General features: G+C 33.3%; 3 protein-coding genes across 5 annotated transcripts; all 3 read right to left on the bottom strand.

Annotated features, from left to right (window-relative positions):
• Positions 1–2,296: 2,296 nt before the first annotated feature.
• Positions 2,297–7,536, bottom strand: LOC114374005. Its single transcript, XM_028331587.1, has 2 exons — positions 7,251–7,536; positions 2,297–2,926 (listed from the first exon to the last, which is right to left on the bottom strand). The coding sequence occupies exons 1-2, from the start codon at positions 7,358–7,360 to the stop codon at positions 2,728–2,730; spliced, it is 309 nt and encodes a 102-aa protein (XP_028187388.1). The 5' UTR covers positions 7,361–7,536; the 3' UTR covers positions 2,297–2,727.
• Positions 7,537–9,711: 2,175 nt separating this feature from the next.
• Positions 9,712–16,122, bottom strand: LOC114373500 (ATP-dependent DNA helicase DDM1-like). Of its 3 annotated transcripts, none has more exons than XM_028330973.1 (16): positions 15,968–16,122; positions 15,799–15,878; positions 14,997–15,257; positions 14,786–14,887; positions 14,065–14,411; positions 13,762–13,954; positions 13,458–13,633; positions 12,702–12,771; positions 12,433–12,622; positions 12,237–12,335; positions 12,063–12,157; positions 11,851–11,970; positions 11,101–11,220; positions 10,913–11,011; positions 10,715–10,825; positions 9,712–10,224 (listed from the first exon to the last, which is right to left on the bottom strand). In XM_028330973.1, exons 2-16 carry the CDS (start codon positions 15,868–15,870, stop codon positions 9,988–9,990), a joined length of 2,292 nt encoding a protein of 763 aa, XP_028186774.1. In that variant the 5' UTR covers positions 15,871–15,878; positions 15,968–16,122; the 3' UTR covers positions 9,712–9,987. The 3 variants fall into 3 exon arrangements, 2 of the variants coding, with proteins under 2 accessions (XP_028186774.1, XP_028186775.1); XM_028330974.1 differs by having other exon boundaries at positions 10,081–10,224; positions 10,732–10,825; XR_003658409.1 differs by having other exon boundaries at positions 10,092–10,224; positions 10,715–10,836.
• Positions 16,123–18,035: 1,913 nt separating this feature from the next.
• Positions 18,036–19,769, bottom strand: LOC114373686 (sulfite exporter TauE/SafE family protein 3-like). Its single transcript, XM_028331200.1, has 5 exons — positions 19,649–19,769; positions 18,991–19,212; positions 18,658–18,751; positions 18,351–18,491; positions 18,036–18,251 (listed from the first exon to the last, which is right to left on the bottom strand). The coding sequence occupies exons 1-5, from the start codon at positions 19,703–19,705 to the stop codon at positions 18,169–18,171; spliced, it is 597 nt and encodes a 198-aa protein (XP_028187001.1). The 5' UTR covers positions 19,706–19,769; the 3' UTR covers positions 18,036–18,168.
• Between the last annotated feature and the right edge of the window lie 2,095 nt (positions 19,770–21,864).

The raw sequence follows: 21,864 nt of genomic DNA, 5'->3' as shown, positions 1-21,864 counted from the left end.
TACTAGTTGGCCTGGAATTTCTCCTTTTAGCCATTGTAACTCATCGGCAAGAATAATGAATTAACAATTATCCCATGCATGAGTGATGGGTACGACAACTATATAAACCCATACAAAAATATAGCTAGCTAGGTTATGGCTTTAGGTTAAGGATTTTGGCTTAATTAGGTCTGGTTTTCTTGTTTATGGGGTATATCGCTTATCACTATCTCAAAAATAATAATAAAAAAAACAAAAGCTACTTTCTTATACTATATAGTATATATACAATGAGCAACCAAGTTTCTGCATATAGTAAACGAATTTAGGGAGGATATATGCCATGAAAAGCACGCACCACTTAGTATAAGATATTCAAATGTTCTTTCTTCAAAAACCCGAAAACGGAATAGGAAGTGGATTTGATCTTACTCAACAAATAAACGAGTTTAATACTTTAATCTCACTTTAATATTAATTCTGACTTCAAATGAAACAAACATACGCAATTTCTTGTCAATTGGGGATTTGGGGTCATCGAAGTATTGGGACAAACGAAATTTCTCCGTACATATGCAACATGAGATATACGAGGAGTCAAAGTTTCCTCTCACAATATTGTTTTAATTAGTTTTACATTAATTATTTATTTAAAATATATAGTTGAAATTTGTTCCTTTGACTTAATACCTCATATTTTTGTTGTAAAATTATAACAATAATGTTTAAACTAAGATTTCATGTAAATGATTTAAACTTTTTACTGCTAGATCAACTCTATTAGGTTATTACATACATACATAGAGAGAAAGAGAGCGACTCTTATGATAGAACATTGACTATTGTGAGAAATAAGAAGTGTAAATATAGAACATCAAATCATATTTAAATGATCAAGATTAAAAAGAAAATGTACTTGACATTTTAAAAAATATGTGCTAACTCTATTGCAGCTTCTCGGCATATAACATCACCAGAAAATTCTATGATTATTTTATGAGGTTGGATCACAGAAGATTAAAAGGAAGTATATATATGCAATGGATTAGCTTTAATTAAATTATTATAAGTGATGAAATAATTCTTCTACTCCCAATGGCATATAGGCTGTTGGGTTTCATCTTATCTAAATTAAAGAATACTCAATATACAACCTAAGGTTATGAAAGCAGAAAGAAAAGAAACACGGCATTGCAGCAATAATTGTTGAGCATCGTTCATACTCAACTATTATCCAAAAGAAGCCCTTAAACACATTCGGAAGATCCGATGGAGGGCCACACTCATTATTATTTTAGAGCAATAATGAAACCAGATGTGATTATATTTTCCCAACTTTTTTTTCCTCCTCTCTTGCTCATGATATTCGATACCTAGAGCAATGTCTAAAGGTGGCACAAGATGGAACCGTGGGGGACCATGACTGCACTTAGCCACTTACAAACTATATATGAAAGATATATATAGTCAACCAAAGGTGCATTTCTTTTCTTTTGGATTTCGCTACGTTTGCCAACGTCGTCTGCTTCATGAATTCAACCTATTTTTTCTGTCAGAAACAAGCATAGTAGACGTATTATTAGCAATGTGACAATCAGAAACTGACTAAAGATGATATATAATTATGTTTCTGTTCCAACATACAATCACGCTCCTAACTTTTTGTAAAGTAAACAAAACAATTATCAGTCATATACTCATATAATCCTTCCCACATCCGGGTCTGCCTTTATAATCTACTAGGATTGAATATATTTTTAAATATAGCAAAATTTCATTTATCCTCTAAAAGAGATTATTGATTTTGATCTTTATTTTTTTAAAAAAAATATCCCTATCACTATTTAGCGATGACATTACGTGTCTGTTTGGCAATAATTTTAAAATTGTTATGCCAGAAATGCAAAATAAATTTAAAAAAAGTGGAGCCTATGTGTAAATTGTGGCATTAAAATTACTCTCTCGAAGTCATATAATCAATTATGTCAGTAAAACCACATAAACGATTATACTGTTTTACATAGTCGATTGTGTTATTTCTTTTAATTATTGATTTTTTTTCTTTCCTATTTCTATTATATTTCTTTTAAATCAAACAATTAATATCTCTCAATTCTATTTCTTTTTTCTTTTCTCACCTACATATTTTCACTCACTCTATTTTCTTCTTTTTTACCAAATAAAGCGTAAATTTCCAAGACCATTTTTTAAAATTTTGGATAAGCATGCTTAAATTACTATATCCGCCAGAAAGAAACTCAAAAAAGTCAAAGCCTCAGGCGACTTGACACATTTTGCCTGGACAGCTAGCCTGCAATTTTTTTCAGAGAGACAATTTTTCTTTTTTTTCTTCATCAACTATAACCATTTACATTTGCAAGTTATACAACTCTACAGAGTCAAAGCTGCAGACAATGTATAAAAAAGCACTGCAGATACCGAATTCCTTGAATATTGAAAATCTACACGCTAATTAAGAAACAAAGCAACAGAAATTTCAGGCCTCTTGACTGGGCTCAGTTTCATAAGCTTTACATGTGAAACAAGTGTACCACAAGTTCACTTGGTTTGTGTATAGAGGTTGTGCAGATGAATACCATCTCTACCTCAAAAAGAGGCAGGAAAAAGTTGCATCCTAGAGAGTATTTTGGAGCACCAAGAGTAACCACGAAAGACCAAATTAATTAAAAGCCGAGAAATAAGCCCTTGCCTACCAGTGTATAAGCAAGATACCACCAGAATGAACTCTCATATGGACAATGGCAGTCTTCTTTCCCTGTTCCTCGCCAACGTTTGCCTAGACATTCTTAGCCGGGTAGGAAGAAATATATTGAAGCATATGACAACCCCAAAAAGCCAAAAGTGCCTCAAGTAAAGAGTCATAAGGGATGAGAAAACAAGCATGAAAAACAGTAAAGCAAAACCAATCGCCACAGCAACATCAAACCTGAAACAAAGGCAAGAAAATGTCAAGCATAAATGCATCAATATAGTGTCATGATTTTTATATGCATTTTATAATTTAATAGATCTGATAAAGAAAAGGGATACCAAGACCTTGATCCAAATTCTAAGTTTAACTAAGACTGCAAATTCCATGTTTCTCTACTAGAGCACATATAAAGATATTAGTTTATAATTGACTTTGTAGTAAACTAGTTAATAGACCAACCCATTGTCACCTCTTCTACACTGCTGCTCTGGTTTTGTTTGTTGACAGGCATTTATTATTATTGTATGGCTCTTACTGTTTTGTTAAGACCTCATTTGGTCTTTGGGTCTCTCTTTCAAAAGATCCACTTGTTCGTTAGGCTAAAGCCCCAGTTTCTGTTTGTTGTGCCCCTTTTTGTTGCCTTCATTGCAACATTTGGCACCTTCATTGTGCCCCCTTTTTGCTGCCTTCATTGCAGCATTTGACACCTTCATTTGTGCCTTTCTTTACCTACCTTCTTTGCAGCATTTTTCACCTTCATAGGCTACCTTCATTATACTCACTTAACAGTAACCTCCTTGCCGCTGCACCTCTGATCAATCAAAACCATTGCCAGAAGATTCACAGCATCATTTTCTGAATACAGCTTAGCCTATATTCACCAAGAGACTTTCCACATAGCACTTTTGTGATCTTACTTGCAAGCTGAGAATAATAGATATTCATCCAATAGCTTCAGGGGTGTTGAAATGAAATCAGGAAAATTTAGTTTATTCCTTTTATTAGGCTGAAGATTCATTCTAATAATTAGGAAAATTTGATGTGATGTGATTTGATTTGATTTGTATAATTTTTATTACCTTTTATTTCCTTAACTAGGTGAGATAAATATTCACCAAAAAAAACTAGGTGAGATAAAGTCTAAAAATATCTAATCTCTCTGTAAACACAAGTCAAAATACAATTCAGATTTATCTCTTTCTTTAAACTCATCATAATATTATATTTAAGGGACCAAAAACATATTTAAGCCTAATAAGGATTAAAACAGTGTATGACCAAGATATTATTAATCAAGGAATATATTTTACACACCAAGACAACTTAACTGATTAGGTATCAATTTCACAAACTAGAATAAATGCAAAGGATACCTAATAGGTCCATCTCAATTAATTTGATCCATGACCACTTCAATGCAATATTATCCACGATATAGGAGCATTTGAAAGAGGTTTTGCAAAGCTTATTTTGACATACCACATAACTTGTGAGATGAAAATTGAAGGTGTCCAATTAAAAACTTAAGAGACGTATGACCTTCCTATAAGTCAACTTATATCAATAAGCTTCACACATGCTTATCAAAATAAGCTTATGCACAGACCCATCCTATGTCATGTATGAAATTCAACTTTTTTTTAAGAGTGGCAATGATCAAACTCTTAAATATTTAGTCATACAAATTCTGATACCATGTCAAAGACGAATACCCAAATACTTAATATGACATGGGTACAGCAATACAATACAACACAGATGCAAGAATACAAGAATTTCCTAAAAATCCAAGATATGATACAGCCTACTAGATACATTAACATGAACTAAAACAAAATTTCACATAAATGCATAATATTTAATCATTTATCATTAATACATAATTATATCAGTGGATGATTATCATAATTTATTTAAAAAATACTCCTGATCATAACAAAAACCATAATTACATATTTTTCCCTTGCTCGTGTCAAAATATATTCTTCCCCTATGAACATACCACAAAAATTGCATAATCTTCCCCAAACCATGTCAGAATGTCACAAAAAGCATCATTAGTCAAAGGAATTCAAGGTTCAATACAATTCCCTCGATATTTATTATACCTTCAAAGATACAGAGGAAGCCGTATATAGTTTTAGTCCTATTCAAAGTAACTGTGAATGCAATTAAATATAAATACAAAATAATGGAGGATACTCCCTAGATATGTATCTAGGTGTATCAGTATCCGATAGGAATATCACCACAGATAGTTTGCCAATTTTGGAGTGTTTGAACTTCATAGAGGCTTTACGAAGATTTCACATCTAATAGATAGAATTGGGGGAAAAAAATCAAAAAGACAATGAAAGATGGAGACAGGAGAACATTAATATCACATATGATATCGATACTTTGCAATTTTCAATGTGAGTTAGGTTGTCATATAAACATCATTGTCTTTAACTTTGCACCCACCATGTTAATTTTCAATGCTACTACAGAGTTAGGTTGTCATATAAGAGAAATTGCCTTGCCCCTACTGCCTAAATTTTTGAGATCCAAAAGGGTTTGCTATCCTTGACATCACATATTTAGGCTATATCCGCACTCCACTTAGCGTTCCAAGATATTCTCACCCAACCTATCAATGTCATGGCCAAGACAAGTATGCAATTGACTCAAACTATCATGTATCGGTGTTCTATGATCATATGATATCTGAACTCTTAACTTGAAACCAGATACCCCGACCTGAACTGGCTTTATGTTCACATATTCTATCTCTCGTGTTAACCCATCAATGTTATACTTATATCCTTCAGAATACCTAAGCAAAAGAGAATTCCAGAATCCCATATACATGGTACCCAATTCAAACTCAAGCACGGTGACAGTCCGGTCAGGTGATACGACACGATTTTCTCCTCACGACGCTTCCGAATCCCTCCCATGTGCGCTTCCTCATCAAGGTGGAGAGCCTTCATGTCCAACTCCAAGGTTGAAGCCTCTCAAGTCAAGGCACAGGCCAAGAAGTCCTTGGCTCTAGAGCCCGTGGAGAAGTGGCGCCAAGGCTCACATTTGGGATGGAGGAGGTGATCTTCAGAGAACCCAAATCAACAAGTTGGAGGCGAAGATTCCTTGGGTAACGGAGAGGGATAGGAATAGGGATACGGAACATTGCAGCAGCAAAGAGGAAGAGCAGAGGAAAACTTGGATAATGAAGGAGCCTCAAGGCTGGGTGCCCAATGCTACAATGGAGCTAATGCTACTTGTGGTCTCGCTCAAGGCTCAGGCTCATTGCTCACATGCCAAATCTTCGCATGGGTAAATGCCTTAAACATGTATGGACACTACCCTTTTGCTAATTGCTTGTAGAACAAGTCGTTTTTACAAATTGTTGAAACATCACTAAAGATTCTACAAATTGTACAGCTGCCAACCAAAAAACATAAAGCTGCTGCTCTTCCTCTTTGCTAACGCAATGTTTGTATCCCTATCCCTCTCCGTTACCCAAGGCATCCTCGCCTCCAACCTGTTGATGTGGGTTCTCTGAAGATCACGTCCTCCATCCCAAATGTGAGCCTTGGCACCACTCCTCTGTGGTCTCTAGAGCCAAGGACTTTTCAGAGGCTTCAACCTTGGAATCAGACATGGAGGCTCTCCACCTTGATGGGGAAGCACACATGGAAAGGATTCAGAAGCGTTGCGAGGAGAAAATTGTGTCATATCAGCGCAAGCATGACTGGACTGTCGCCGTGCTTAAGTTTCTTCTCTGGACGTTGAAAAGAAGCCAAGGTTCAATACGATTGCCCTAATATTTACTATAGCTTCAAAGATACAGAGGAAGCCATGTATAATTTTAGTCCTATTCAAAGTAACTGTCAATGCAATTAAATAAAAATACAAAATAAAGAAGGATACTCGCATAGATAGTTTGCCAATTTTGTAGTATTTGGACTTCATAGAGGTTTTATAAAGATTTCACATCTAACAGTTGGAATTGAAAGAAAAAAAGATTACAGTATTCAATGAAAGAGGGAGATAGGAGAACATCCATATCAAATATATGATGTCAATACGTTGCCATTTTCAATGCTACTACAGAGTTACCTACAAGCCTCATTGTCTTCAACTTTGCACCCACCATGTTAATTTTTTATCATCTAAAATTAGAGAAATTGCCTTGCCCCTTCTGCCCAAATTTTCGAGATCCATCACTCTTAGGGGCTTGACTCTTTACAACCAACATGACCAAGTCGGAGATCGGAGAGGAAGACTTAGCATTCCAAGATATTCTTATCCAATCTATCAATGTCATGGCCAAGACAAGTATGCAATTGACTCAAACTATTATATGTATCTCGTGTTAACCCATCAATGTTATAACCTTCAGCACATCTAATCAAAAGAGAATTCCAGAATCCCATTTACCTGGTACCCAATTCAAACTCTTTTTTTCATTTAATTTTTTTTTTCCAATTTCGCAACACAAATTGCACTGTCTTGAAAATACCAACAACACATACCATCTAGTTAAAAGAGGGCATAAAAAAAGGGTTAAAAATGGTACCTGGTTTGTATATGGGGCTTGGGCGAGAACAAAACAAGAGCAGAGTGGTTGCGTTTGTGACGAATCTGGTAATCTCGGAGCTGCTCCACAATTTTAGAACGGGTTATCATCTCCACCTCCACCTCCACCCACAACCAAAAAGGAATATTCAAACCCTGCAACTGCAAGCATAAAACCTATTCGCTTTCGCCAATTTTCGGTCACCACTCATCACAAATCAAGCAATGGCGTTCTTATTCATCGGGTTTTGGGTTTAGGTTTAGCAATTGCAAAATGCAGAGACAGAAGTTAAAACCAAGGGGAATTTATACCATTGTCTTATTTTTTTTTTATGAAATTGAAATATTTTTAATTGCTCAACTGAAAATTTCATTTATTTAACAGAGATTTTACAAATAATGTATGATTTTAATCTTTTAATAACTTTTTCCAAAATCATTCTTTAAAATTTTAATTGCAAAATTGAAATTATTTTATCAAATTTTTTACGCCATTTTTTAAAAAGTTGTATTTTTAATCTTGAGAGATATACTTTCAGTCACGTGGTAAAAAAATTTATATTTTATATCAATAAATTTTGGTCAATAAACTTAAAAAAATATAGATTTAAGTCCTCTACTACAAGAGTTAATCATGTTTTTAAAAGTTTTTTCTTAAAAAAAAAAGACAAAATCTACCTATTTTTTTAGGTTTAAAAGACTAAATTTATCAATAAAAAATACAACCTTAACACTTTCTTTTTATAATTTAACCAACTAATAAACAATTTAATATTAACCCAAGTTTACAGTGCCAAAAAGCACGACAAGAGAGCAAAAATGTTTCCAGCCAAATCCCAATTTCATTTGCAGACAAACACATAATATTAAATTTCAAGAAATAATTATAGGAAGTAAAATTAGGGTTTAAAATCTGACAATTCCATTCAGTTTAATTTATATTTTATAATTTGTTGACTTTAAATAGAATATAAGGTTTAAGTTAATCAAGTTGAAAAAGGAAATTTATCAATATTTAAAATAAAAATTAATTAAATAATTCACGAAAAAGACTTTAATTATAATAATTAAACTGAGAAGAGGTATATGTTTGACAAAAACACTACATCTGAAATATTTGAAAGAAAGACCTGAATAAACATATCGATGAAATACGGTGAATTTTAGCGTGCGTAGGCGAAACTGTGTTTTGTAGGTGTGAAAGTACCCAATAGACAAAATAGTCTTTATGCTTAGTCCATCGGTTCATCCTCTTCTACCCAACCTTTAAGGTTTTATTAGTAACAAGAGAGATTGAAGCACGATCACACAGTAACCACCATATGTATTTTTATTTTTTATTAATAAAAATAGAACTAATCATTTCAATAAATATTACGAAATTTCCTAAAAAATAAAGTAAATATTTGTTTGAGACATTCGTGCAAATTTTAATCTATTAGCAATTAATTAGATTCTTTAGCACTAGAAAATACGAATCAATCAATAACTTAATTAACTCAAATCAGAATTCTTATGTTAAAATGAAGTGGTCACTTAATAAGTAAAAAAATGAAAATCTTATATTTATAAACAATTAATTAGAATTTTCATAATCTTCTAATATATGCTATTATTTATCCTAGAAAAAATGTAAAAACATATAAATAAATTTGATAACAAATTCCATAAATATTACGAAATTTTAAAACGATAAAGTAAATATTTTATTGAGTCAATCGTGTAAATATTAATTTTATCATAACTTATAATTGCTTGGTTAGACTTAGATATAGGTTAAGAAAAACAAATGTATTAACAGTGTTCAAAGAAAAAGAAAAAAAGAAAAAGAAAAAGGGGAACGCATCAGCAGAGCTTAACTAAATGATGTCATCTTCAAGTAAAACAAGTCATATACGGTTATGACATCACAATGAGTTTTATTAGAACAAAGATATTTATGTCCACTGGATTACGGATAACTCAATCGGACGGACAGTAAAAAATGACCGTTGAATTACGGATGACTAAATCGGACGATGTTGTTTACTTTTGCACCTACCAAACTCAATTTCGCCTATGCACCTAGAATTCACCATGAAATACTCCTTACTAACCTTTAACGTACTCTGACCATGTTGAGGGTAACGCAAAATGTTCAGTCATAATAGACACACTCCAGCTTTTGAAATAAATAACCTTTAGGCATAAGGAAACTATAAAAAGAAAACACCTCTTGAGATGAAAGGTTTTGATAGGAGTCTTAAAGCAGGAATAATATTCTTGTTCTAGTAAGTCTCATCTTACTTCTCAGTATATTTTCAAAATTGATGATTTTGTGCATGAAAGACTTACGACTGAATTCAGGGCAAAGTTAAAGAAGGAAACTAGTAAACCCACCTTAATCATAAGCTTTGCCAAGTTAATAGTAGACAACCTATATTAAGGTTAGCATTTTTTGATTTGTTAATATCTTGAATTAATTTCATAGAAGAAAATAAACTGTTAAATTAAGGTTTATTGTATCCAAACCAATTCACTTTCGCCACTACACAAGTAGAATGTTCAATTCCAACTCGCAAAAAACATATCCAGAGTAGCTTCATTTCTAAACATAGTTCCGTTAGAAGCATCTACAAAAAATGAATGCCATCCAGGGCATTACCACCGTGACATAAAAGAATGTTTCAAAAAGCCATTCCATCTTATACCACAAAAAGCAAGTTTTTTATACTCCGGCCATAAATAGTGACAAGAAACTAGCAGTTAAGAGTAGAGAGCATGCCCCCAGTCGCAGTTGGAATCACCACCTCCCACCCCGGCCCTTTAAGAGGAAAGGCACTGACTGGAGCTTTGAAGTTATCATCGTTTGAGTCGTTGACTATAAGATCACTGCGATCCAAGAGCTTCTCCAGGTCTTCATCACTAATATCTGTATGTATCTTTTTATCTTCGGCTGTTTCTTCATCACGAAGCAATGCCAAAACATCATCTTCCTAAAATTCGATCATGCACAAACAACAAATTAAAATAAGGTAAAGGCAACACTCAAACAAATAAATCTCAATAAACGATGCAAGTGCCAAATTTTGGATTGTCCCCATCACTTCATATTTCCAGTAAAATTTAGATTAAGCCGATCCATTTACCCTAAGCAAATAGGGATACAACACAATCTAGTGACTGACTAATGATCAGACAAGCAAATCCCCACGTTGGTAAATTGTAAGCTGAGGTGTACAAGTTTTAATACATGAGACTAACGAGACTAATTAATCATTTAATGATCTGCATGTTCATCTAATCAGGCCAACAAAAAATTGATTTTTTGGGCATGTAAAAAAGATAAAGTTGACAATCAAAATCTTTCAACATCAAAGACATGCTAGCACACTTGACAACAAATTTGTTTCTATTTTAATCAAAACATGATGGTAGAAAATAAAAAATAAAAAATCATTAGGAAGCAACTGCTAAAATATAAACCTCAATTTCATCCATACTGGCAGGTTTTGTACGTTCTTGATGAAATTGTCCTTTCTCAATCACTACATGCTCAAGCTTCAATTTGCTGAAAGCTCTTTTCAACATGCGACCCTGTAAATAGACTGTCATATCCACCTTAACATAACAATCCACTAGTTACACTACAGATTGAGGCCAATATACAATATTGCCAAGTACCTCTATAGATTGGGCAGTTGAGAGCCTGTAAACATGAACAGGTTTAGTTTGGCCTATTCTATGACATCTATCCATGGCTTGTAAATCCATTTGAGGATTCTGGAATTCAACACATACGTGTGGATTATAAATTAAACATTGTAGAGCAAATAGATAAAATGCAGAACAAGGAAAATGTCAAAAATTACCCAGTCACTGTCATAAAGAATGCATGTATCAGCTACAGTGAGATTGATTCCCAACCCACCAGCCCTAGTAGAAAGAAGAAAAACTCTACAATTGCTATTTACATCATTGAAGTCCTGGATCTGTTCATGAGCAGAAGAGTTATCAATGAACTAGACTTAAATTTAGGCACTTCAATCCACGACTAGTCATTAAGAACAATATTTGCAAATAGAACATCAAATAATAACACAAGTATATTGCAATCAGCATTCATGTTCAAAACAGACTTAAATTAAAAGCTTCCTAATCTACAAATACTATGCTAACTAAAAAATGGAAATGGCCAATAATGCTTCAGCGAAAGCCCATCATCTATATATTTAAGATATGATCACATGACAACTGTAAAAATCTCTTGGTTATCTAGGATACATGTGAAATCTTCAAAAAGACAGTGCTTTTATGATATAGCATTTCGTTCAGAAGCTACTCTTTATAGCTTTCAAGAAAAACACAAACTTTTCTTTTTCTTCCTAAAATTGCATCTATCATAAAAGTTTTAAACATCTTTTCAATAAGCAAAGCACTTGAAAAAAAAAGGCACAGCCCAATAGTCACTTAAAAAGACAACATTTGAAGAAGCTGAAGGGCTATGCAATATCAAATATTCAAGGCCTAAAATAAAATACAATAACCAGAAAAGATGAAAAGAAAATATCAAAAAAGTAACTTGAATTATCTGATTGTGTTATTCATGCATGGGTACAAACCTGTTGTTTCCTCTCTTCCAGTTTCACACTACCATCAATCCTGCAAACTGCAAAGCCTTTTTCACTAAAATAATAATCCATTATATCTAACACTTTAGTCCACTGACTGAAGATAAGAACCTGATAACAATTAGCAAATGCAACTGCATGTAAGTAGCAGCTTAGTAACAGGAGGAAGTGGAAAGACAAAGGCAAAGTACTGCAAAGCATACTTTGTGATTCCTTGAAAATAAACGTTGCAGCAATCGATCAAGCAAATGGAATTTTCCACATTGTCCAACTATCTCTTCCAAAGGAGGATACAAATCTATAAAGAAAGCAACATATCTTAGTTCAGATTAATGGATCATGAAACCAATAAAGCCACTCAATTGTGTGATACTTACATGAATCATCAAATGCTGACTCAAGGAGATCAGGATGGTTACACACCTTCCTAAGTTGAATAGCCAAATTACGAATCATAATTGCAGGAACAGAAAGTCCTGCAGTAAAGCAGTACAATACAGATCAACACTCATACAATGAGGGTATAAGAAATCAAGTTGCAATGTGGTAGCAAAAAATGGAAGCAAATCTTACCACTTGACATATTTTCTTTCAAATAGTTCCCCAACGTCTTATTAACTAAATGATCCTGCAAATTCTTCTGATGCTCAGTCATGTTTGCATAGATAATAATCTCCTTTTTCCGCGGCAACATAATCTCAACATCAGATTTCATCCTACGTAGAAGAAAGGGCCGAAGAATGGCATGAAGCTTTGCTACAACCTGCATGTGACTAGTTCATGTTTAGCCTTCCAATTCATATTAGAATGGACTAGTACAAAAGCAAGCTTAGGGTGCATACTTGGGATCTTCGTTTCTCTTCCAGTTCTTCCTTAGTTGCTTCATTATTGCACTTCCCTGACAGATTAAACCTACAAGGAATTTAATTGTACAAAAGAAATAAAAACCAAGGCATACAAATATTGCCAAATGACATAGAAACTATAACAGTGCTTTACTGTAATGTTGTGTGTCAAAGTAGACCACACTTCATGTCTATTTATAATATGGAAAAAGGAATCAGTATAGATTACAATATCAATCAATTACTGATTAATAGGAGATAGAATAACTAATAATAAATACAATATCAGGAATAATATCGAGATGTAATCTCACAGAAACAACTATTGATCATATAGAGAAGAGCAACATAACAACAATGTCACAAGTAACAACTGGGTTTGAAAGAAAAACAGACTATACAAGCAAGCAGAAGTGGGGGGTAGTGGGGGTAGTAGGGGTAGGACATAAGATTCAAGAGAAAAGGACATTAAAATTGAGGAAACATCATTGAAACAAATTCATTAACTTCATAATAATATCAAACAGGTAAAAAATTATTGAAATATAGAGGAATTGGGCAAATTATTTCCCTTCAATATGCTACAGTCACAGTGTAAAAAGCTTTGTTCTCCTCAAAATAAAACACAATCTTGAAAACATTTAAGGGCATTAGATTTTCAACAGTCTCAATTAAGAGTTGGCACATCATCAGATGACAACTGCAGAAAAGAAAAGCATGATCTTAAATAACAAATAAGCAAAGGATACTAACCATGACTCAAACTCTTCAAGGGATGCAAAAATATCAGGCAAAATGAAGTTCAACAGAGACCATAGTTCAGCCAAGTTATTCTGAAGAGGAGTTCCAGTTAAAAGAAGCTTGTTTTCAACATTTATGAATTTCAATGCCTTCACTAATTTGCATTGTGAGTTTTTGAGTCTGTGTCCCTTTAAATGAGAAAAATCTAGTTAGAACAACAGAAGCATACAGATTACAGACTATTAATTAGAGCATTACTGAGTAAATACATTGAACTAAACAGAAACTTTTTGCACATTCAAGTGAATTTATTTACCTCATCAACAACAATATATTTCCAATTGTATGACCTGAAATATTTCTTGGCATCATTTAAAGCAATCTCATAAGAAGTTATGACTATGGGAAATTCCGGGCCAATTGTTCTAGTAGGCATATGTTTCCTCCGGATCTCATCTCTCTGTTTCTTGTCACCATGGTAGATAACAGCAGGGAGTGATGGTGCAAACCTATTTACATTTATTAAAACTAATGATCACCAAAATATAAAAGCATGCATAATAATTATTATATAATAATTAAGCAGCCAACATCTTCAACAAATCATTTTCCTATCTACCTAGAAATCTCGTTCACCCAGTTTGAGAGGGTTGATAGAGGAGCAATTATCATGTATGGCCCATCCAGACCTTTTGCTTTTAGATGTGAGAGAAATCCAATCGTTTGGATTGTCTTCCCAAGACCCATTTGATCAGCAAGAATCCCATTCAATCCATTTTGCCACAAGGAAATCAACCACTTTACACCCTTCAGTTGATAAGTCTTCAATTTTCCACCTGTCAGTAAGGGCATGAGCTCTTTTTGCTCTTTCTCAACTCTTTCTTCCTCAGTCATGTTCGTATCCTCAGTCTTCTCACTTTCTTCTGATCTTGTCAGCATGGCAGTGACTGCCTTTTTGGCCTTCCTCTAAAGTAATTCCAAACATGAAAACATGCTAATGATTAAAATAACTCAAACTAGATGCAAGCATTACAAATTAATAGAATATAATAAAAAGAAATGTGCCTGTTTAAAACCTTGCTTAGAGAGCAAAGGAAGAGAAATGATGGCATTTCATGAACTTAAAACCAATGGTCAAATAACATTTTACCAACTTGCTCTAGCACACAAAGATAAGAGATATCACGTCTCAAAGTCAAACTATACATCTCACTAATAGTAAAAAAAACAAGCTGAACTAAAATGCCACTTTTACATCTATATATATAACCTCATCATATACAATAATCTGACAGGTTATGTGAAAACAATAAAGATGCGACAGAGCACAATGTACTTACAGTATTGTACTGGGAAGCAGCTTTTCTTTTTGATCCACAGCCCTTCTTCTTTGCAGAAGGATTGCTCTCTTGCTCTTCCCTATTCTCTTGTTCACCCACAGCCTAGCAACAAATATTCAAAGAATAAGAATGATGCAACAAGAACAACAAATCAACACGTGTAAAAAGTTATCACAGAAAAAAAAAAGAAGCAAAGAGGGTTAAAAATTACAAGTGTGATGTCGTCCATTTTCTCCAGCAGAAACTCAGAGTACAGTTTGGTTTGAGTCAAAAGCTCATCCAATTTGTTAAACTGTGTGTCATTAAGGTCAGGTACCTCCTCACACTGTACCTCCTCTTCCTTCATCCTAGCTTCAATTAAATTCTCTTCCTCCTCCACCATTGTTTTCGATATAAGAGAGGTCCCATCATCTTTGATGTCTGCAGTCACTTCTTCCTCCAACTTAACTTCTTCTTTTGGGGCACAGACAGCCTTTCCATTTGAAAAAATTAGGAACGAAAAGGCAAGCAACACACATTAAAACCAATTCACTCCAAAAAAATATAACAAAAACAGAATAAACCCCTATCAGCATAACAAAAACAAAAACGACACAAGTTTTAAGACTAGTTTGTAGCACAAAACGACGACAACACTAATACGCGGTTCCCTAAAATAACCGTTCATTTGAAGCTTACATTACATTATGCGCGTCAATGTTAATTAAAAAAATAACAAAAAAAAAATCTATCACTCAATCAGCAGAACAAGAACAAAAAACGAAAAAAAAAAAGTTTTAACACTACTTTGAGGCACCAAACGCGGTTCCGTAAAATAACCGTTCAAATAAAGCTTACAATACATAACGCGCGTTACATTTAATCAAAAATACATTCCAAACGAAGCATAAGCATCAAGAGCACGTTGAGTGTGAGTGTAACGGAGTGAGAGAAGCATCTGCATTTTTCGATGTTCACTCTTCAAAAACGCTTATCATCGTTCGAGGAAGAAAGAGAGGCACAGAAGAACATACCTCGTCTTCAAGGACCGAAGTTGGAGACTCCGCTGTAGAATCATCGATCTTCACTTTGTTCTTCGCCTCCATTTCAAACCCTAAACGCAGAGCACAATCACCGAACAGAAACTTTAAAAAATAAATAAATAATAAAAAAAATAACGGTGTTAGGGTTGCGATGTAATACCTGGTAGAGGAAACGGTGAAGAAATGGAAAGGGCAGAATGGGGAAAACGAAAATGGATGAGTTGAGGCAATGAGGTTGCAGAGAGGTTGGGAGGAAGAAAGGACCGGGGAAAATGAAAATAGTGTCAAAGGAGAGAGAGAGAGAGGGGAGTTTATTATTATATATTTTTGGTTTAATTGTATTGATGGGGCATGGGATTGGGCGGGAAAGTGGAATTGAATTATTGGCCCCGGGTTTTGGCGATATTTACTATCAAAACCTGTTTGTGTTTGTTGACTTTGACTTGAGTCGTGTCTGAAGCATTGAGTAAGGTCGTTTCTGAAAGAAAGGCCCATGCTGCGGCAAATGCTAACCAGCGGTGTGTTGTCCATTTGGTTCCCAAATTTCGTGAAAAAGGGGTGACGCGTGCTGTGATTGGCTGCATTTTTGGCTCGTTGCTTTCTTCCCACTTTTTCAAACTTGCATTTTCCAAAACAAATTGCTCTCTTATATCCAAATAATGCATGGTCATCTTCATGGTAATAGACATCTTAAGAAAAAGAAAAAAACAAAAGAGATACATAAATGGAGATGTAAAAGACAATAGTATAATGTCATAAAAAAAAAGTTAGAAAAAAGTTACAACTAAAAAAATGACTACAATATATTTCCTATTTATAGATTTTCTATTCTAACTGTCGATGAACCACCTATTACAATAACAAGTTTGTTCTCGATCAGAAGGAACATGTGAAGGAAAATAATTTTTAGAAGTGATTATTCCAATTGAAAAGCATGCTTGGAAAGTTGTTCATAGAGGTCATTAGAATGTTAATAACCTGACTTTTTGAAGATTTTCAATAATAATGAATTATTTTTCTAATTGAAGAAATAATGTTCGCATACAGGTAATGCTACATACTAAAAATTTGAGCTCGATGGCACTCCAATCCATTAATCAGAATGGTGTTTATATAACACTCATAAAGAGAATACAAGATCCCAAAAAACAACGAGTAAACAATACATGAAGCAAGAATTTTGTAACTGGCTGATTCAAAACTCAAAATACATGGACAACTCCCCTTCAATGGCCACAAAAAGTTATTTGCCTATAAATATAATTTCAAATGGGATAGAAGATTTTAAGAGAGAGAAGTTGAAAATATTTGGAGAGAGATGAAGAGGATGGAGTGTGACTAAAGTAGACATTTGTTAAGAGAGAATTTGAGTCTTAAGCTAAGAAGAAAACAAGGCCAATCTATAACATCATACGTTTTCTTTGTCCGTGTAAACAAAATAAGAATTTATTACTGTGATTTGCTCCTCCCTTGAGTATGGGAACGACTGTTTCTTTTAAATTTAATCTCTATTAATAAAAAGATAACCTATATTAAATAATTTTTTTTTGTTTGTTTAACAAAAAACTTATAAGAGAAATAATATTTTCTTTACAAAAGTCTATACAGTAAAGTGAGAGATAAAAATGAAAAAAAGAAGAAGTATGCGCTCAAAGATGGTATAGAAATTATTATACAAATAATATAGCTATTTTTTATGAATGGGCAGTAGAATATAGCTATTTATAAATTAATTCAAACTTTCCTTTTTTCTGAATTTGTAATATCCAAAACCCTTTTCTACTTTATTTCATTCATTATCATGATTGAGATTCATGAACAATTCGTCACTTTAAATAGGATTTTATTTTAATTAGTGTATGTTTGATTTATTGTTGAATCAGAAGGTATAAACTAAAGACATTCTTAAGTGTTTTTGTTTAACATACAAAAGAGAGTCATCACCTCATCACATAGACGAATTTCGGTGGACTACATGTGTTCACTTTCATCAAGGTATAAACCCATAAATTAGCAAAGCCAAAAATTTATTTCCATCATTCATAGCCCATAACTGTCAGATGCGCTGTCTACATTATTAGAGAATATACCCCAGTGCTTCGTTTCGTGGCACATTATTCCTTCATATTTTTATCTTTAAACAACAATTTAAAATCATTTTTCAGAACTCAAAGTGAAACACTTGACATCAACATTGAGATGACAAAAATACGACGCAGCCAGCCATTGCAGAATAGATAATGAAGTAATATAATTTAAAACTCACAGTCTTTTCTTTACTTGAATTCAAATGAACAAATAGGTGACCATGTCACCAATTTGAATAATGTTATTCTATATGCTAATACTAATAAGGCACACCTAAGACAGAGCGCAAAGATCTTCAAAGCCCATATACTCATGACTTTCTATCTTTTCAATTATGTTCTCTATTCCCACTCCACCTGTCATACATGCATAATACAGAGGAAATAAGCATATTTGAAAGAAACAAAATAATGAAACAAAAATCTATGTATTCCAATTTGAACCATAGAAAGTACCTAAACTGATTGCGCTGATGAAAATGGTCAATGCTAATATGAAGATGATGATGGATGCTCGGCCAAGAACTACAATTACTTTTCTCACCACATGCTGGCCAGTGAAGGCAGCTATGGTTGCAACCAATGCAAAGTAGGAAGCTGCAACAAAGAGGTAAAAAATCAAAATCAATAACTTAGATGTTAATAAAATCAGCAACAAATAGACTATAAAAACCCATGTGTGATGCAACTAACGCTACTAGCAACAAATAAACTTGTTGGTATATTCCGGATTTTGTTCAAGATTTTTGTTATTGCTACTTACCATAAGGTACTGGGAAACGATCCAACAAGTAGTATTGCACCACGGACATGGAGGATGAAAAAACCATGGCAAAAGTTGATGTAGCACTTGCTACCTGCAACAAAGAATACATTTGTCAAACTCACATTTTTCTTGTGACATTGTTCTTGGGAAATTCTTAAGATGGTAAATACACAAGAAAGGTGAAGAGGAGAAGTTATAAGGTTGGTTGGGTGGTAAAAGGAGAAGGGAGAGAGAGAAAGGTCGCAGGTTAGATTCTCTCGGTTAACGAAAAATTAATAATTAACAACTAATATTTACCGATAAAAAAACAAGAATGAAGAGGGTTAGTACCTGAGGAGGAATTCCCAATTCTAGAAACAATGGCCCCAAAATGAAACCACCTCCTAGACCAAGCAGTCCACCAACCATACCAGCCATTATTCCCGTGGAACAGTAAAGACAAATCTGATGAATCTTCCAATTGGTAACTTCCTTTCCTTTTGATGCAATCACTCTAGTTCCTTTGTATAAGCCTATGGCTTCAAAAAGTGTAACTGAGACCGCGATAGGAACCTTGAATTGGCATATCAAATATCACTTAGTCCTTGATGCCACATGGTATTACGTTAATTGCAGAAATTTACACATATTAAAGCTAACTTAATATCAATGCTCCTAAGTAGGATTAACCTTTATGCCATAGATTAAAAAATAATTCCATTAACATTAATAAGTGACTATTATTGTATTTTTTTCAGGTTGCATCTCGTGCTTTCTGTCCAATTTGTTGGAAATGGTACATTTTGCTAGCAATTGTCTTATACTTTTTTCAGCCAAACTCTTGGTCTGGAATTCTTACAACAACAACTCCACTGACGATTTTATGCCATATGATCATATCCTCTGGTTTATTGATTTAGCAAACTGGTGTCAGAAGTCAAACAGCTAGAATTCATTGCTGAAATTCATCTGACATGTAGTATCCAAATATGTATAGAAGTAACCTTACCTGCAAAAAATTAAGAAGCCAGAAATGGATGGAACAGGGCTTGCTGTATTCCTGCATAGAAATGCATTCACTAAACACAACTTAGTAAATTTTAAACAGTGAAACAGGTGAATCAATTTGAAAGATAAATCAAAGTTTATCCTTATTTAATGCATTATTAACAATTTGCGGCTATATAGTCGTTTTGGCAAGTACAAACCAGCTCCTGTTTACTGTTGTGGCTCACCAATAGTTTGATATCTCTAATTGATAAAAAAAATATTATATGTCGTGCATTATAGTTACCGAAATTAATGGCATTTTTATTACATGATTAAGGAGAATAATTATATTTGATTTTTTTCCATGCAAATCCTGTTTGAGACACGCCCACTAATTTCTATTGACTTTGTCATCTATTTCAGTGGGGGATTTGAATCTTGGTTTGCTAGTTGGGAGAACTGAGAAACTAATTTTTTCCACTAGACTCAATGTCACTTGATAAATTTGAATTTTTTTATATATTTTGACGTTTTAGCAATTCTGAAAAGTTAAAAATTACAGTTAAGTCACTTTTATTTATACTAAAAAAGAGTACCACAATGTAAAGATTACCAAAATTAAAATAGTTGAGTACAGAAGTTATGATTTACTACGTTCAAATGTTGGTTATGCTTCAAGTTTTTACTTCTCATTCCACACATTGGACAAGTCAAACAAATATACTTTTAATATTTAATTTATTTTTATATATGTTTAGAGTCATACTAACATTTTTAACAGATACACCTGCCATCTTATAGTTACACACTGTTAAGTAATACATCTTGTCTGTCCAAAGAATTATTCTCTTAAGGAGAATGGTACGTACACATGGAAGTTTCCCGGAGGAAGCTTCATGGAAGAAGCATGGTATATATTTAGATTCCTTAGATGATTTTGGAATGATGGAAAAGAGTGAAATAAAATAGTTACAATTATTTGGACACTATAAATTGTAGTGGATTTTATTTAATTTCATTTAATACTTGTATTCTTTTTCGAAATCTGTATATTACATTCTATTACCCCCTATTAGATATGCATATCATAAGTGTAATTAACAAAGACATTTATCCCTTCAACGAAGGTTGATATAATAGCGTATTTGTGCCAAAATCGTACGTGTTTGTATTCAACTGTGGTAGTTTTTTTTTTGGGGGCTTGTATTTTTTTTTTCCATGGTGGATAATAGTTTGTAGTATATTCAAAGCTTTTGCGGTCGCAGACCTGGATCAATGCCTGTAGTCGTAAATTTAACGCTTTCACACAGTTATCTTATTGAGATTGTTGAATGAAGATCTTCTGTTGTAAAGAGAAGAAATGTTAAGTAGAAACCACGTTTTCAAAATATGAATTTCGCGTTGGATGAAAGTCCACTTTGGAACATTGTATAAGGGGGTATTTTTAGCTCAATTTTCTCTTATTAGGAGACATTTAGAAGATTTTACGGGAGTTTACTTAAATATATTAATATTACATTCGGCTTATCTTTTTAAATTTATTTTAAAGAGCTTTTGATAAAAATTTATCATAATACTTTTTTAGTTTATTCTAATAAATTTTATGGTATAATTCATGCATGGTATACATTCTTATATGTGACGACAACTTGATGAATAAATACATAATTAAAGAGTTTATCTTAATGTATTATTGAAATTTAGGTGATATTTACTTGTTGTGCTGAGTTTAGCTCAACCCAAGTGGTGTGTTCACTACTACATTCTTTTGTCTAGAAAAATATTATCATATATTAAAGAGTATTAATTACATTGGAAGGTCAAGGTCTCCAAAATGGTGGTAGGGATATGTAAATTAGAAGACTTTATCAGTAACAGACTGTCAGAAAAGAGGATAAATATATACTAGTAAAACCTTGTACTTGTTGATTATTGGTTGTTACCCTCGGGGTGTAAGAGGAACAACACAGACCCACCAATTTCGCAGGAAGCATCATATGTAACAATTACTAAAAGAAAAATTGTTTGGGGAAGTTAAAATAGTATATAGGAAAGTGTTGAGATTATATTTTTTATTTTATTATTTAAAAAAGAAAATAAAAACAATTTAAAGATGAAGTACAAATTTTTACTAGCAAATATCATCAGTGCTTTGAAAGTAGAGAATGGTTAGTCACCGATAATGTTAACAATGATATTGTATGAAAAACTTGAAGACGATATAATAATTTAGTA

This window comes from Glycine soja, chromosome 11 (genome assembly GCF_004193775.1).
Source record: "Glycine soja cultivar W05 chromosome 11, ASM419377v2, whole genome shotgun sequence".
NCBI classification, from domain to species: Eukaryota; Viridiplantae; Streptophyta; class Magnoliopsida; order Fabales; family Fabaceae; genus Glycine; species Glycine soja.
Note: the sequence above shows the minus strand (reverse complement) of the source record. Positions and strands in the feature narration are given on the sequence as shown.